At 42.1% G+C, this 18,588-nt stretch overlaps 1 protein-coding gene across 2 annotated transcripts in view; it reads left to right on the top strand.

Annotated features, from left to right (window-relative positions):
• abl1 (c-abl oncogene 1, non-receptor tyrosine kinase) overlaps positions 1-18,558 on the top strand; it is a 32,132-nt gene extending 13,574 nt beyond the window's left edge. Inside the window, exons 1-11 of one of the 2 annotated variants that reach the window (XM_020082109.2) lie at positions 2,903-3,568; positions 8,810-8,974; positions 9,792-10,087; positions 11,627-11,899; positions 12,458-12,542; positions 12,693-12,870; positions 13,431-13,615; positions 14,418-14,570; positions 14,674-14,763; positions 14,915-15,043; positions 15,153-18,558. In XM_020082109.2, the coding sequence (XP_019937668.1) occupies positions 3,484-3,568; positions 8,810-8,974; positions 9,792-10,087; positions 11,627-11,899; positions 12,458-12,542; positions 12,693-12,870; positions 13,431-13,615; positions 14,418-14,570; positions 14,674-14,763; positions 14,915-15,043; positions 15,153-16,840 (3,327 nt within the window). In that variant the 5' untranslated portion in view covers positions 2,903-3,483 and the 3' untranslated portion in view covers positions 16,841-18,558. Of the gene's footprint in view, positions 1-2,902; positions 3,569-8,809; positions 8,975-9,791; positions 10,088-11,626; positions 11,900-12,457; positions 12,543-12,692; positions 12,871-13,430; positions 13,616-14,417; positions 14,571-14,673; positions 14,764-14,914; positions 15,044-15,152 lie in introns of those variants that run through there. The other variant, XM_020082108.2, reaches the window with a different exon arrangement.
• The last annotated feature ends 30 nt before the right edge of the window (positions 18,559-18,588 follow it).

Raw genomic sequence — 18,588 nt, 5'->3', positions numbered from 1 at the left:
ATTTGGTCCAGAGAATTCACAGCGATGGACTGGGTGTGTTGATGAGATTGCTAACATGCAACTAACTAAAAACTGGAAAATTGAAATATCTCAGGATGAAAAAAGCTGCCATACATAGAAGATGCCAACAAGGATTTCACCTTGGAAAGAGAACGATATTTGAGAGCTTTTGGTGATAAGGGATGTCAGTGTCATTGTGCTGTGAAGAAATGCAAAGGCAAAATCCGTTTAATATCCAGACCTAATTGTCTGGACATTGAAAACAGCTACAGTAATAATTCGGCCCCCTCTGTCCAGGCTAAATGATCCATCATACAACATGTGCAGTGCTTTTGAAGTTGTCCTCCAAACCTTTTGCTTTAAATCAGTTGTCTTGTCTCAGCAGGCAGTCAGCCAGAGATGAATCAGCTTTCCAAACGTTGTTGTGTAATAAAGTTTCTAGGAGAATTTGTTATTGAGTTGCTCTCCATTTTCTGGCCCCTTTTATACATCATTCTGATTTGGAGAGCAGCTTTTCCAAACTACCCTCCCACATTCAAAGGACCTTTTCAACTGTCACTGTTGTAGCTGCACAAATACTTCAGACTAACATTCCCCAAACAAGAGGTATGACTAATAAGAGCACTTTTTTCTTGATAACTCAGTTCATAAATCATTTGCATTGTATTTTTTAAGCATGCAGGCTTAAACATTCATATGCATTCTCATATTTTGTTCCTCCACAAATGACAACCTATATATACACATCGTGTGAGCTCATGTTGAAATTTATAAGCTCTGTCATTTGCAGACATACGTTTTTGGCAATAGTAGCTGCACATCACACGTTTTGTAAGGACAGCCTCAGAAAGATGTGGCCTTATCTTTGAATTTCTTCGGTTCTCCTCATATTTCTCCTCGACCCATGTTTTCTACATGAATCACTTGTAAGCATGAACCCAGGTCAAGTTTCTCTGAGCAGTTTAGTCTAATGAAAGTCCAACTTTTGGATGTACCTGGATTTAAGGGATCATTGCCTTTTCTTGTTGTGTCCTTGTCCCAAAAATGTTGACTACTTGGACACTCAGTTGCCAGTTTATTAGGTACACACAGCTTAAACAACTGCTCTGTAATGCAACAGTCTTTCAATAAATCCTATCTTAATGTTTCAACATTTGTAGAAACCGTTGAAAAAGGGTCAGAGTTAGGGTTCTCGTTGATATAAGTGAAATGAGACACTGCCAGTCAGCTCAAGACATTAATAAGGATTCACGTCACTGCATTACTGTTTGTCTTAGAACTAAAAATAAACGCTGTAAAGGCCTTCATACTTGTATTCTTTTCTTATTTTTATTACTCACTGTTTTTGCTCCCTCATTGGAAATTCCAGTGACCTGGTCATCCAGTAAACTGGGTTGCCACTCATACTATTTGCATGGTGTCATCAAGCCCCCCCTCCCACCAGTATGTAATCACCCACTTCACTGGGTCTCTTATCTCAAAAGTCAAACATGTACACAGAGACTAGGATGTATGTCATTTAAATGAAATAATATTTGCCCAACAGAGTTGGTAGATTGCAGCTGCCCTTCATTTCCGCTGTGGTTTTAATCTTGAGTGTAATGACGATCAATAATCCTTTTAGCCTGCATCACGTAAGTGGAAAATAGAGAGTACACTTCAAATGATTTAGCAGTTAAGAGATTCACATTTGCTGTATTTGTTTTAGTGAATATTGTTATCTCTGACAAGGTAGTTGTTTTTACACTACCTTTAACACACTTACACATTAGGTAGTTGGTTGGTTTGATTGTCAGCAAGGTTAAACAAAAACGACTGAACAGATTTCCCCAAAATTTGGTGGAGGGAGGGAACATGAGCCAAGAGATAACAATTTAAATATTGATGCACATCCATGCATTTTTTTTACAGTTTTTCCAGGAAATAAAACAAGGATCTTAATGGAAAGCTTGAATATTTAAGTGACTTATATCTATGAATGTGTGCTATTTGGTGCAGCTCGCAAATATAATATATATGATTTTATCAGGGAACTGATAAGCCGTGGTGCAGGTATGTGTTCTACTGTGTGCCCTTCTAGTTATGAATTATATTAGGATTTATTTGTGTTCATTAAGTTGTTTTCACTCTTAGTAGATGGCCTATTCTGATCTATTTAAGGTAAAAAATACACAGTTATGAAAAATTGTCAGAAGGAAAAAAGAGGAAATGCCTGGATTTTGCAGCTTGGAGAAGACAGAAAGACAGAAGAGAACGATTAAAAGTTATAATGTGTCACAAGAGTACTTTTCCTTCTGCCAAGGATTATTTGTTCCCTCCAGATATGGCCTCCTCCCTGCTGCTGTCTAAAAATCACATGGTCAGACACGTTTCTCTAACAGTTAAAACAATAACAATTCTTCATTTTGAAGAATTCAAAATATAACATTCACTTCACTACCATTATAACTAGCTTGTGGCAAATGAGCCTTATGTGGCGTCCAGAGAAGAAGAGGTTATACTTTGCTGCCTGTTTGCTGCCATGATTGAGAGTTCGAGCTGTGTCTTTAACAACCCAGGCCTGTTTCCAGAAGTGATTCTTTAACCTGTAAACATTTCAGACTGCAGAGAGAGGAGGGAAGAAGCGTGGCTGAAAAGCCGAGAGTGGGGGTTAGAAAGACAGTGAGAAGGGGGAAGGGGGTTCAAAAGCTGGAGGAGGGGCTTCTTGTAATCATCTCATGACTTCAGTGGGAGGCAAAGAGAACATCCAAAGTGAATCTAAACTTCAATCACAGTTTTAAATGAGACCGCTGAAGATTCATTTCACATTTTAGCATAAGGTTTGGTTGCTTTCGTGCTGTTGCTTGTGTTTGAGTGTGTGTGTGTGTGTGTTTTAGCGCCTCTCCCTCTCATTGTGTGTTTGCTGCTGGAGGTGGGACGGCTCAGCTGATGTCATTGAGTGCAGCAGGCTGAGCCTGAAAGAGGCCCTTTGTTGGCAGCTGTAGCACGAGTAGTCCCTGTGTCTCAGATATACACTCAAACAGGGGACAGGAGAGAGGAATGGCACCGCTCAGACTGCCCTACCGCCCACTCAACTGATACAGTTTAAGTCGAGCAAGCTTCTGGACCAAACCCACGCTTTGGATAGTTTTTGTGCGTTACAAAAGTGGAGCTAACCAAAAGCCTAAAAGCCAAAGAGGGAGAAAAAAAACATGGAGACGCTCAGAAGAGAAAGTTGGTAGACTTTGCCGGACAGTGGAGCCCGCTTTTTTGGATCAGAAAGGAGTGAGGAGAAAGAAAGGATTTACAGCAGCTGGAATATCAGAGGGAAAAAAAATAGTATTTTTCATCATTTATTGCGGCTTGGTGCTGTTTCTCTGTTTCTCCGTTTTTTCTTCTGTTTGAATTTTTCTACTACTGAACACATGTAGAGGGGGAAACGTTTGTGGGACGTCTGATTTGAACAAGCAACAAAATTTTCAAGTGGGACGGGAAAGAAAACAAATGAAAATGTTGGAGATATGCCTGAAATTGGTGGGGTGTAAATCTAAGAAAGGCCTCTCGTCCTCCTCCAGCTGTTATTTGGAAGGTAAGAATGTTTGGTGATGGCTATAGTTCTGTTTCTTAGCTTGTGCATTGATTTTAAACTTTTCATGGGGAAATGTAAAGAAAAACCAAAGACGAGATGTCACAAAGGTAAAAAAAAAAAAGGAGGGGAGAAAAGATGAAGTATCAAATAAAGTCTAAACAATGATTTTTGCACTGTGGAAACTGAAGAATGGGGAGGAGAAAGTGCAGAGCGAGCGCAGCGCAGGGGAGGGTGAGGGAGGCCAGACACACTGGCTAGCGGCAGAGGAAAGAAGTGGAAAAAGAGACGGAGAAGAGAATACAAGGAAATCTGATTCCTGGCTGTGTCCCACTTAACTCTTGTTTATGAGGAGAGGGGATCTAATCTCAGTCTACGCTCTCATTTTCAATTTCCAGCAATGTCCTAGTACTTAGATCACATCTACGACTGTGTTTATTTCAATTTTCTATGTACTAAGGGAACATATTTTCCATTTTATCTAATTTGACTGTTGTGGACACAGATAAAGTGGGTAATTGATTTAACCATGATGTATGAAGCAAGAGGGAAATTCATAGAAATCGAGTCTGAACATAATCAACAGAGCAATTAAATTGCATTGGAACAGTCAGTGCAGTTCTGTGTGAGCCAACGATTGTGTAACCAAATGATTTAATCGAGTTAATGGTTAGGACTGAACAATTAATTGGAATATTCATTTGAAATATTCCAACAATGAATTGTCTATCTATCTGTCCATCCATCCTGAGATCCTACAGAGATGCCCCGGCCTATGTTCTTCAGACTTAAAACTACATCCTTGTTCGGAACTGACCCTAACCCAAAAAATACCATCATCATTTCTCTATTTTTTTTATATGAAAAGCAAAAATAACTGTAAAAAATCAGGAGGTTATATCTGTCAATACACATATTTGTTTCTCCATATTATTCAGCTATATTCCTGGTCTGCTCTCCTCTGACAGTGACAAAGAAGTCTGTAATTTCCAGACCATATTATCAAAGGCCCAGCAGATCTCATGTTGAGATGATGCTCCACTCCACCTTCTAACTTCATGTCTTCACCCGAGCAGGAGGCCTTATATGTTTTTGAATTTAAATAGGAGTAAATATCTATTTGCATAATACCAGGAAAATGTATATTTGTTCTATATGATGTGACGTTTCAGTTTAGTTGCTTTGTTCCACCTGCCCTCCTCTATAGGGCTCTGCTTTGAGCATCCTGATAATATTTCCCACAGTGGGTAAAACCATATCACATGATCTATATCAGGCTGCCTCACACTCAGGTGACGACAGGTGATGCAACAGAGATATGTACGCTCGAGCTTTCCCCTCTCGCCGCCCTCAGAAATATGTGAATATGGGACGAGGGCAAATTTCATGGAAGTGGACCCCACACCGTTGTGCAGATTCATGGTTCTAGTCGCTGATTTCTGTTGAGCCAGGTAGTTAAATGCGTTAGCCTTTCATCCAAGGTGTAAATCAGCTCATTTTAGATGACCAAGTGAAACCAAAACCTCATGACGTCTTCATTTTTTATAAGTTGTCTGGTTTCTGAAGATATTTCTGAGTTGCCTCAGTCACAGCTATGAATTTTGAACACGCTCCACATATACTTAATCATCTTGAGTGTAGTCTCAGTAATGCAGCCAGGACATGGTCTAATTTCTCCCACTGTATGGTCCTGGAGAACTGAAGTCTGCTGAAGGGCCTTTCTCCTTCTTTCTCACTCACCTCCTGAGTTTCCTTTAGCACAAGACTTTTCTTTTCTTCCCCCTCTGAGCGCATGTGTTTCGGGCCCATGTGTCAGTGTGCTGTCACCCTCTCACAAAGAGCTGTGGTATTTGTGGCACTTAAAGTGGACATGTGTGGCGGCATGGGCTGCTCGAACGCACTCCCCTCACACTTTATGACCAGGCCAAACTCTGGACATATGGTATACGTCCTGCTCGCTCTCAGGTCTGGTCCTTCCTTTTCCGGTTGCTTTTATATCTCGCTCAATCACTTTTCTTAGCTTCAGCCCAAATCGAACAAAAAAAAAAGTAGTTCTTTCTTTTTTTTATCCTTCTACAATATTCATTTTGAACACACTGCTCCTGTTAATGTAAAACATGCTGCTGTTGGTTTTGTCACAAATTCACAAATGTAAGTGTGAACACATCCTAAGAACCTGCGTGAGGTAAACCAACACTACCTTTTGATAAGTCTGTTTACAGTTTTAGACACCACATTTCCATGGTTTGATATCAGGGAAGTTAGAATCAACTTCCATTTTTAAATAGAGCTTGGCAGTTATGAAGAAGTTATGACTGTTTTCATCCTTTGCCAGACAAAGAAGAAATGACTGGAGAGCACTTTAAAATAAGTAGCTTGGATGTTTGTTTTAAAGTTTCTCACCTATGTTTATGTTGCATCATACATTTTACCATCATATTTAAGAAATTTTAATTATGGTTTCAAGACAGGATGTAAATTGAGAGTTGTGAAGTCTAATATTACACAGATTCATAATATTAAGTTAATTTTCAGTTACATGTTGTGTTTCAGAAAAGAGATTTCCTAAAAGTCCTGTTGGTTTTTCTGTTTCTTAACCATGTTAATGTCAAAGTCTCATAGATACCGGTCCTTAGCAGCTGAGGCATGCAACCCTGATTGTTTCGAAATGTTTCAGATCTGTCTCTTTTTAGGATTGAAACCCACATAAATATGAGATTCTGAGCTGGGCCATATTATCCAGACAAATTCAAATTAAGGCAAAGTGTTTGACCTAAAAGAAGCACCACATTTGGCTTTGATTGTCTCCCTCCATGTTAAGGCTGGCCAGCCCAGCTTGGCAGAAGATGCTGTGTGAAAGTCTCTGAACGGCCTCCAACACAACGATGCCGGCGACTTGTCAACAATGTCATGTGACTGGCTGTAGGACGCATATGTTCTGTTTACTTCTCTGTGGAAGTACTTTTTCCTTCTTCTGTAGTATTATCACGAGAAGGTGTTTGTGACTTGTCTGTACATGCACAATCAGCTCTCTACTCTGTTTATACAAAGTCCAGATGTGCTTTTATCACTTAGTACACATTGTCCTCTTCCTCAAATCAAGCTTCTTGACGATTCTTGCTGCTTTTACATGTCTATCCTCTTCAGATCAGACAGACCTAATTACCTCTTCTACAGGCAAAACAAATCTGGTACACGTTATCTCACTCTTATGTTTTTCTTTCCAGACACGTTTTGTAGATCTGTGTTTTTCCTCAAATGACAACCACTGATGCAATGCAGGTTATCTGATAGTAGCTGGGGCTTGATTTTGCTCCTTTGTTTTCTGTTGTTGTACGATCAAAGGTGTTGAACTCAGGAAGATCAGATTCTCGAGCTGCATGTTTTGGGCATAATCCAAGAGGTTTTCAGATGGTTTTCTGAGCTTCAGAGGTAGAAGAAAGCATAGAAATATCAACATAGAGATTTTTGCAGTTCATGGAGATGATATAATGGAAAACTGGTCCATTTTATGTGTGAAGGCAAATGGGCAATGCTAGAATGGTTCTGTTTGTGGTAATAATGGTGTGATATGATACATTCATTCAGAAAGTAGGTTTTTAGTTTCAGACTGTGACCTGCATTTCAGAACCGTTGGCCAAGGTCTGCTTCTGTTGCTGAGCTGTCCTGAGCAAATGCTTAAAATCGGTGTTAATCTAATGAGCTGCAAAACTCAACATATCTCTCTGAAACTATCTCGTGCTCTAATTTCTTTATAATTTTAATTCACCTACAAAGATCTCCACCTCTCACTGTTTATGTGGTGTCCAAGGAAAACAAAACTACGCTCTTTAGTTGTCAATAGGCATGCAGTCCAATACATTATCAGCTGCCTTTTGTTTTTAGATCTCTTTAGCCTTTAGGAAATGCCATAGTATGTGGTCATATTCTCCTATTGTATAACTCCCACTTTGTCCTCTAAAATTTTAGTTGCCCCTAGACCATTGTTCCTTGTTGAATAATTCATTGATGTTGGGGGAACTTTACTTCCTAGGCCCAGGGTACATTTCTGCTGTAGGAGGTGTTATTTTGTTATCTATGTGAGGATGTGTGAAAAAATATGGTGTGGTTTGATCAGTTATTAATGGGCATCGTTGTTCGATTTTTGTGAATAGATTACAATATAATAATGTTTATGCATTAAGATGCCAAATAATGACTAAACCTATATTATATATGGCATTATCCTAAAGGTTTCAAGCAATTTTCAGATCTTGATAAATCAAATGGTCGTCCGCCAGAAGCAACTGAAATTTCCTTTTTAATCCTTATTTTTATGCTGCAATTTTAGATATTGCTCATTTTAAACTATATACTCTAACCATAACCAGGCATTTGACCTGTTTCCCTAAAACTACTAATACATACACTGTAATTTTGACAAAATGCACAGCAATGAAATGAATGTAATCATCCAGCGCTTTTTCAGAATTAAAAGTTTAAATATAACCCCTAATTTTTCCAATCATACTATAATTATGAAAGATTAAGTTCCATCACGACCCGGGTCCTGTTCCCCCCCCTTTTTTGTTTTCTCCTACACCCAATCTTTAAATGTAAGATGCTGCGAACAAGTGTGACAACAGCTGTGGAAGCCACACACTGAGCTCATGATTAGAGCCATGAGCTGTTAGAAGTTCTCTCCTCATTTCACTCTTCTTTCCCCCCCTCTCTTCCTCTTAAACACCGTCTTCACCTTTTCTCACATTGTACAATTTAGCCATTAGTTTGACTTCTGTCTATAATTAACATAACTATGAGCTAAAGCTCTCTGAACTCATTACCCACAAGTGCAAGCGCATCCATTTTACAGTTGCAGTGAAGATTCATGCCGAGACACATTCTCGTGGTCTGATGTGAGGTGTATGTTTAGCTTTTTAAAGAAAACGAAAACCAAGCAGGATAATCCAGGAAATGAAAGTCATGGAGACAGCAGGGACACCGTGGGTCACATGATCAGGTTTATTACTCTAATCCCATGGTGGCATCACAGCTGATGACCTGCTAGTTAAAGCAAGGCACAATTGAAGGGGATGCAGAAGAATTTAAATGACACATGGGGACAGTGTGTGAAGCTGTATGGGAAAACTGCCCCCCAATGTTTGCTGCATACCAAACACACGCCTACATATCTCCCTGTTGTTTTCTCTCATAATCCCATCGCAGACATGTGCTCAGATTTTCTGATTCTCTTGTTTATTTCAGAAGCTCTCCAAAGACCAGACTTTGAGGGTCAGGGTCTGACAGAAGCGGCCCGGTGGAACTCCAAAGAGAATCTGTTGGCTGGACCCAGTGAGAATGACCCCAACCTGTTTGTGGCACTCTACGACTTTGTTGCCAGTGGCGACAACACACTCAGCATTACCAAAGGTGAGGCAACGAAGAAAAATGTCTTATTCAGACTATTTCACATCGAGGTGGAAGTGATCCCAATTCATTTTTTTAAATTTCTGAAAACTTTCACTTTCGCCAGTGGGTGTTGGAAATGATTTGGAAATGGACACTTCTAGAGAATTGCAAGCTTGATAAGTTTACTGGGAATCTGCTTATTTGCTTATTTGCTTCCCGTCCTGTCTCTATCTTCATCCCCGTCTGACTCTCACTTCCTGGTGATCGTCTCACCCGTGGTTTTTTTTGCCCCCCTCACTGAACAATACCACAGATGGATCACACAGACAAACAGAGGAAGGAAGGGGGGAACATATGCACCGGAATAAACAAGAAAATGCCCTGGACAACATTAATAATCTAAATTGCAAAACAAATGTTTTACTTTGGGCCCATACTTAATTTGGATTACACAACTATTTGAATTAGAGGTAAGCAACAAAATTAGCTACCTTTATGATATTATTGTATCGTTTAAAGCTACTCTTAGTTGTTTCCGGTCTAAACTCAAGGGAAAAAATCAATTTCCTGAGTTCAGGCAACCAGAATGACTTTTCAAAATAGTTTCCTGATGTAAGTAAAGGTGACATTAGAAACAGTAGATTCCTGCATGGTTAACTCAGATAATGCTTTTGTACCATATCATGGTATCCTGTTACTCAATGCAAAGAGTATAGAGGCTCTATAACAATCCCAGCTGAGGAAATGTTATTTTCAAAATCACAAGAATCACAAGGTACTTTCTCCACAAGTAGCCCTGATTTTCAATTTTTCAATTTTGATCTCCTGTGTTGACTAGGAGAGAAGCTGTGCGTGCTGGGTTACAACCACAATGGTGAGTGGTGCGAGGCACAGACCAAGAATGGCCAGGGTTGGGTGCCATCCAACTACATCACACCGGTCAACAGCCTGGAGAAACACAGCTGGTACCACGGACCTGTGTCACGCAATGCTGCAGAGTACCTGCTCAGCTCGGGCATCAACGGAAGCTTTCTGGTCCGCGAGAGCGAGAGCAGCCCTGGTCAGAGGTCAATATCTCTGCGGTACGAGGGGAGAGTCTACCATTACAGGATTAACACTGCATCTGATGGCAAGGTAGGCATCTCTGGAAATGGACAAATAATATGTCTACATAACAGGAATGATTTCTACCCTTCAAACAGTCAAACAGAAGAAGCATCCCCAACACACACTCACTGTTTTTCAGAGTATTAACAGGTTTCTTCAGTATTAAACAAATAAGAAACATCACCACAAAGAAAGTATACTCCCAGCAGTATATAACAATACATTTTATATATATGTTAGAATCTAAATTAATCTGAGACCAAATACTTCTATTGTTTTATTAGCCCTGAAAATGCTTGAAATGTGAATGGGTTTTTCATTAGAAGAGCTTCGGGATGGTTTAAGAAGTCCCACTGTATCTGGAGCACAGTTTTATTAAGAGCTTTTACACATGGTGCAGGGTATCACATCCTGATGGTCATGATAGATTAGATCAGGCCATATTTCACTATGTGTGCAGCTCAGCCTCCTGGTGTGGGATTCCCCCAAATTGCTATGTCGGTCTAGAAGTCGCTGCCATTTTGGCTGGGTCACTCTGCATTCTGTGATGCAGCGAGGGGAGCTAGCTCGAGGAACGCTAGCTATGACAAGAATTTCTCCATCCACCAATGTGCTGTTCATAATGGCCAGCAGACGCAAGACTGGTCAGACACTGACGCCCATGCTAGGACATGCAATAGCACAGACAGTTGCAGCCAAGTATGCACACATACACCAAACAAATGGACAGACAGTGACAACACACACACACACACACACACACACACACACTCTCACACACACACACACACACACACACACACACACACACGGTTCCTCATCTCATATTGTTTTCCATTCTCTTACTGAGATATAACTCAAGAATCTGGCTTGATGGAGTTTGAGGTCACCTCAGTAAACTCCCCTAAGCTGCAGCATTTTACCCTGACTCTTACCCTGTGATAAACATTCCTCTGAGTAACTAAGGTTTGTTTGCACAAAAAACTTTTTTTTTCTTACTAAATGCTCATAGTTAAAGCCAAGAGAGCAGCCCACTGAACATTAAATCCTCTTTAGATCTCAAAGGTCCTTTCATTACAGTCAAGGTTCTTTTTCACTATTCCCTCCACATGCCTTTGGCCTAATGCACAGAGCTCATTCACAAGTAAAGCAATGCAAAGTGCAGATTTGCAAGCAAATCAATTTAAGGATTATGTAAGACTTGCACAAAGAAAAAGACTTTCCACTGAGCCCTGATAGAAATCCTCCGCTTCTTTAAATGCCTTTTTCATGGTGTCCTGACACTTTTTCATTCATTGCTGCATCTCATAAGTTCCCACAACACCACGTATTGCTTCCAGACATTAGTTGTGTGCAAGACCATTTTAATGGTAGATATCATGTAAAGATATTTTGGAAAAAAGACAGTCGTTGAAATAAATTATCTGGTTTTATTGTAAAAAAAAAAAAAAAAAAAAAAAAAAAGTGTAATGTTTTGATGGAACCAGAATTTTGTGTTACTTCACTTGATTATCCTCTGGCCTCTTATGATCACCTTCTGAAATGTGTAATCATCTTTCCCTCCAGCTGTACGTCTCGTCAGAAAGCCGTTTCAACACACTAGCGGAGCTGGTGCACCACCACTCCACAGTGGCAGATGGTCTCATCACCACGCTACACTACCCGGCACCAAAGCGCAACAAGCCAACCATCTACGGGGTTTCCCCCAACTATGATAAGTGGGAGATGGAGCGCACTGACATCACCATGAAGCACAAGCTGGGCGGGGGCCAGTACGGGGAGGTGTACGAGGGTGTGTGGAAGAAGTACAACCTCACTGTGGCCGTCAAGACCCTAAAGGTAAGAAGACTAAATAAGTGCATTTACTTATTTCATGTGAGAAAATATCATTATTACCACACAGCTAACTGCTCTTTCTCTCAAATATTTACCTTTACAAGAAAATGATGGATTTCTTTTTGACACAAACTTTTGTCAAACAGTAACTTAAGCCGTTTTCACACATGACCTCCGGGTAAATTCTGGAGAATCGGCTACAGAGTTTACCCAGAGTTTGCCTTTCACACATGCATAACGCAGTGGGAGGTTCTCTGCACAGTCACGTTCACAACAGCATCATATCCATTATTCAGGCGAGAGGTGGAGCAACCAGGTGCAGGAGGCACAGGCAGGAAGTGATGTCATAACCTTGTTGTGTAGATCAATGTGATCACGTTGACGCATGAACCTTCTCCGAAGAAAATACAGAGGATCTGCGGAGTCCAGTGCATTTCTGAAAGCAGCTATAGTGTCAGCTCTCTTTAATATGGCTGAATAACGCCACCATCTGGTGCTGTGTTGATGTAACTGCAGCTAGTCTGTGAATTTGCTCACTTTTTTGTCAACAATTCTTTTCAGGAGGATACGATGGAGGTGGAGGAGTTTCTTAAAGAGGCTGCTGTAATGAAAGAGATCAAACACCCCAACCTAGTGCAATTGTTAGGTATGTAAAATAAAAAATCACATTGCAGATGTGCTTATGAAGGCACATAAAGATATATATTGTTTTTAGAGATTTTCAGATTTATAGATAAAGGCAAACATACAAACCCAAGATATGTCATGAGTAACGATGACCTTGTTTCCTTGGCAGGTGTGTGTACACGGGAGCCGCCGTTTTACATCATCACAGAGTTCATGACCCACGGGAACCTCCTCGACTACCTGAGAGAGTGCAATAGAGAGGAGGTCAACGCTGTGGTGCTGCTTCACATGGCCACACAGATCTCCTCTGCCATGGAGTACCTGGAGAAAAAAAACTTTATCCACAGGTAAAGATCTTACAGTTCCCCTTCAGATTTAACCTGAGTGGTCAGAATTTGAGTCTTCAGTATTACTACAGATCTTCACTGAGATCTCAGTCAGAGGTTGTATACACATTCTTCTGTGCAGCTCCCCTCTCTCACTCTCCCATCTGTTCCTACAGGAGGACAGACTCGTATCACAGAGAAGTGGATGTTGTAACATTTCTAGTTTGTTCTGGCACGTCTGTCTAACAAGGTCCTTTAGAAGCATAGAGATGATTTATGTCTTTCACATTTGCCAAAGTGCATTTTAATTTTCAAACCTGACAAGACTCAGCTTGTGACACAGCTCCACACAAAACATCTGTAGAAATCCAAAACTTCAGTCAATGTTGTAACCAGAGACTGTTTTTTTTTAACTTTCTCTTCATCTTTGTTCTTCTCTTGTTTTCTTACTATTGGATCAGTGTTCAAAGGAACTCATGCTTTTTTTTTAATGATTTCATAAGCATTTTTTGTTTGTAGAGAAAAAAATCATGATTCCACTTTGACCCTTTGTTCATCTCTAATTCCTCTCGCCCCTGCAGGGACTTAGCTGCTCGTAACTGTCTGGTCGGGGAGAACCACCTGGTGAAGGTTGCAGACTTTGGTCTGAGCAGGTTAATGACAGGAGACACCTACACAGCTCACGCTGGAGCCAAGTTCCCCATCAAGTGGACTGCTCCCGAGAGTCTGGCCTACAACAAGTTCTCCATTAAGTCTGACGTCTGGGGTGAGTTTGATCTCGTTTAGGCAGCAGCATAATTTATTCCTAATGTTCCTGCCTGAATAGCTCGTATTCAACAAGTGGAAACAGTCATTGAGTCACTGAGATTATTTTCACACATTGAGTATTGTTTTACCAGCTGGTCACTGACGGAACAACATTTAAATCAAAAGAATCACTTTTCAAGAAAGCCATAAGAGTTATAGATCTTAATATTTTGAAAAAGGTAATCTATTAAATCTTGAGAATTCTTTTAATATCTCATGCTTTCCATGGGCTTGTCCCACCACCTTTTAATTCATTCATTGGAGGGTTAGAGTGACATTGGCACCTTGGAGAAAGTGTGCTGTCAGTAAAAAGGAATAAATATGGGAATCGCTTCTCACTTGCAGTCAGGGCGTATCTAACATATTCCACTTTCAAAACGAAGCTTAAACATGGGCTCAAGTCAAATGAGATCTCTGATCGCTTTTTGCTCAGCTTGTTTCATGATGTATTTGTCTTTTCTACATGTGTCTTGTATATCTGTTAGTTATTAGTTAGTTTCTATAGTACTGTTAAGGTTTAAGATTTACGTTACCTTCCCCAGGACAATGAATGTAAATAAGCATTCTTGCTGTAATCCAGCAACCTTGCATGTTGTATTTTATACAGGGGTCTATTAACATGCATTGTCCATACCAAATAAACTAATTAGTTAATAACAAAATGTCACATAATATTAGTATTGCTCGTATTCTTACCATAACTTTATGTTCAAGTCATTTAATTCTGGTTGTTTCTCTGTTTGTTTTTCTTACATCTCCAGCATTTGGTGTGCTGCTGTGGGAGATCGCCACCTACGGCATGTCTCCCTACCCCGGCATTGACCTGTCCCAGGTCTACGAGCTGCTGGAGAAAGACTATCGCATGGACCGACCTGAGGGCTGCCCTGAGAAGGTCTATGAGCTCATGAGGGCTTGTGAGTAGTAAAAGTAGTAGTGCAGCTATCCACACTATGCTTGGAGGGGCTTCTCTCTGCTGGAAGGACTTTTTATATTTTTATCTTTTTGTCCTTCTGTCAGGTTGGAGGTGGAACCCTTCAGAACGCCCCTCTTTTGCTGAAACTCACCAAGCTTTTGAAACCATGTTCCAGGAGTCCAGCATTTCTGATGGTCAGTGCTGCTTTCTTTACTGTCAAAAGAAAAGTTTCTTGTAGGTAATATTTTAAAGATACCTCCATCAGTGAACACACTCTGCTCTTCTGTCATTGTAAATGTGTAGAATCATCATGTGTGGTTAACTGTTGGATATGTGTATTTTAAGAGGTCGAAAAGGAGCTGGGCAAGAAAGGGAAGAAGGCGACATTAGGCTCCATCCAGCAGGCTCCAGAGCTGCCCACCAAGACCAGAACTCTCCGCAAGAACATGGACAACCGGGATGGAGACAGTCCAGGTGAGACTATTTGCTCAGTTCAATTTGTACAGATAATACCATGCTAAAGTTACATCTGTTGTCTTGTCGCTAATCACTAATGATTCCCTGGTTCTGTGTGATTTCTCAGACCCAACAGACCCAGAGGCAGCTGTGTCTTCACCCATGCTTCCCAGGAAAGAGCGGCCCCTCCTGGACAACAACCTGAATGAGGACGACCGCTTGCTACCCAAAGACAAGGACAAGACCCGCGGCAATGTTCTCCTCAGCCTCATCAAGAAAAAGAAAAAGAACGCACCAGCTCCGCCCAAACGCAGCTCCTCTTTCAGAGAGATGGACGTCCACCATGACAGGAGGGGCGTGACTCCAGATCTTCGAGATAGTGACAACTTAAACAATGGTGCATCTTTGGCCATAAATGACAACACGCATGGCCATGACTCCTCGAAGTTCCTGGGTACTAACAATAATGGGCCAGGGGGCATCACCAACGGGGCTCCTACCTACCCAGGACCATTATTCCCCAGGAAGAAAGGAGCTCCTGCTGTGCCTGGCCCAGGAGGCAAGGCAGCTACCACACCACCAAGTGAGGAGGAATCCATGTCCAACTCAAAGCGTTTTCTCTGGTCCTCTAGCATGCCCACTGGCTCGAATGGCAACGAGTGGCGGTCCGTCACCCTGCCACGAGACTTGGGCCAGCGCCACTTTGACTCAGGTACCTTCGGGGGCAAGCCAGCTCTGCCACGCAAGAGAACCAGTGAGCAGAAAGGGGATACTACCCCTCGGATGGGCACCCTGACGCCACCACCACGTCTGACCACCTCATCAGATGTTTCCTCTGCCTTCTTAGGCAAAGACAATGATCCCAGCCCTGGTTCCAGTCCTCAGGCTTTAACACCTAAGGCGGTCAGGAGACCAGGTATACCGGGGCTGGAGAATTCCAAAACCAGTGCTCTGCACGCCGAGCTCCTCAAGCCCAATGTGTTCCCTGCTATGGGTGCAGCTGGAGAAGAGTGCAGGGCCCGCAGAAACAAGCACCCTGGGGACTCCTCATCTGTCAGGGAAAGAGTAAAGATACAGAAACCCAAGCCAGCCCCGCCTCCACCACCCACCAATTCAAAAACGGGCAAGATCTCCCGAAGCACCACTCAAGATCTCCCTTCCCCCTCCTCCACCACTTCAGACTTCAAAGCTAAGGGTCTCCCCTCCGTCTCAGAGCCCCACCACACAACCACTGCCAGTGACCAAGCCCGCTCACCACTCAGTGAGGGCTCCAAGAAGCTGCCTCTGGGCTCCACCTCCAAACCTCAACCGTTGAAGACCTCCACCTCCTCCCCCTCAGTGTCCACCTCCCTCTCCAGCCAGAGTCTAGGAGGCTTCTCCTCCTCTCTCTCCTCTCCCGGCGATCAGAGCTCACCCACCGCTTTCATACCCCTAGTGAACACTCGACGCTCCCTCCGCAAAACTGCTCCCCGCCAGGCCTCTGAGCGCACCCCCAACTCAGCCGTGACGCGCGAAATGGTGCTGGAGGGCTCCGAGCTGCTCCGGGCTGCCATTTACCGCAACTCGGAGCAGACTGGCAGCCACAGCGCTGTGCTGGAGGCCGGCAAGAACCTGTCGAAATACTGCATGAGCTACGTCGACTCCATCCAACAGATGTGGAACAAGTTTGCCTTCCGCGAGGCCATCAACAAGCTTGAGAGCAGCCTGCGGGAGCTGCAAATCTGCCCAACTGCCACAGGGGGCGCCAATTCACAGCAGGACTTCAGCAAGCTGCTGTCCTCTGTCAAAGAAATAAGTGGCATCGTTCAGAGGTAGCGCCCTAAAAGCTTGGAACGTGACATAAAACTGATACTGTTTCTCACACTACCCCCTTTTTTCTGAGCATGTGCGTGAACATTGGTTCACGGCGAGCACACGTTGGAGAGCTGAGGGTAAAGCCTGCTGGAGAGCAGCAGCAGCAGAGTGTAGCTTCACTCTACAGTTCACTCTGAAACACTTAAGCCTGTGGTTACTGTGGATGGAATCAGACAGTTTGCAATATTGAAAAGCCTTAACTATGAATGAACAGTGTCTTTAGGCCTTAAATGAGGGGCCAGGAGGAGCTAGGGGCCAATTTTTGATCTACATGACTTTTCACCAATCATTTTTGAAATGATCATGTCTTATATATTCAAGTTGTTTTTTCTCCCCTTTATCAATGACACTAGTGGGGGGAAAAGGCCTGTGATATTTCCATCACTGTTGGTGTGTTTGATTTTTTTTTTTCCATTGATGCTGATGACAATGAGCAAAAAACAAAACACTTAACCTCATTTTGTTCTTGGATGCTTTCTAACACAACTGATCTCATTTCCAATTTCGATTTCCACCTGTAAGAATTAGGGAGTTTCTGGAATCAGTGTTTACAACCTGATGCCTCTGTCCAACGCATCCCAACATTTTCCATCACTTTGTACCGTGTCATCGGTGATTGGTTGTGTGCCGAGTAGTGAAACACCAGTGTTTGTTCTGTATGAATGCTTTTTTTTGCAGTATTTGCAACCATGTGCCATAAAATAGAAATGGGAGCACGCAAATGAGGGAGAATGAGCTCCTGGCCTTCCCCTTGTTTGTTCCACTGCACACTTTAGAGCCTTTAACACTTCACAAGTGCAGAAATGTGGCTGAATTTGTGCCAAGTGGCCAGGACTAACTGTGTTGATGTGTTTATTGGATTTAAATGTTTGCCATACCAAAAAAACTGTCTCCAGTCAGTGCTGGAGAGGGACCAGGGTGATCCATAACTCTGTGGATCTGACTGTTTTATGTTTTCTCCATCTTTTTCTTTTTTAAATAGGTTTAATTCTTCTTTCTCTTCATGCCAGTCACAAGCCATCAGTAGCAGCTAGGCCTTGTTTCATCAGTTCAGAGGGATCATGGACTGAAAGTGTTTCTCCCTGAACACTGAAGGGCCTCTTTGCTTTGAGAGAATCGTTGTCTTTGGAGAGTTTACGTCACATGGTCTAAATGCTGTTTTAGAGGCTTTTCCACCCCTGCAAAAAATATGTATTATATATACGATGGGGGAAACACTGGACTGAATTGTTTATGGATCTATCACTTGCTGTCTTACAGAATAATGTGGAAGTGAGACGCTGACCATTATGGACTAAAAGAAGCCACAAAATTCCACTGTGTGATCATAACGTGCCTTCATTTCTCGTCTGCATCTCCTGGACATTTTCAGTATTTGTGCTGTAGTCGTCTCATCCCATGTGCCCTGTCTGACTGCGTCGCCTGAGGACACAAGTCAAACACAAGCTGCCTTGACTTCTTTTTGGTACTGTCAGTGTTGGCTTATGTTGTTTTTTTTAATTCCTCCCTTTTGACCAACCATACCACTACTCTTTGTGACTAAGCCTCCTCACCAATTTTTTAGAAACACTTTGCTTTCCTTTGTAAATTTTTTTATTTTTCCTGTTTGTTTCTCCCTCTAGCCTTGGTGCAATTTGTGTTGCAATAAAATACAAAGCAGTCATGCTACTTGAAATACATTACTGAGTCTTGATCCTGTATATCCATCC

This window comes from Paralichthys olivaceus, chromosome 18 (assembly GCF_024713975.1).
Source record: "Paralichthys olivaceus isolate ysfri-2021 chromosome 18, ASM2471397v2, whole genome shotgun sequence".
Lineage (NCBI taxonomy): Eukaryota > Metazoa > Chordata > Actinopteri > Pleuronectiformes > Paralichthyidae > Paralichthys > Paralichthys olivaceus.
This window is presented reverse-complemented; position numbering and strand designations above follow the sequence as displayed.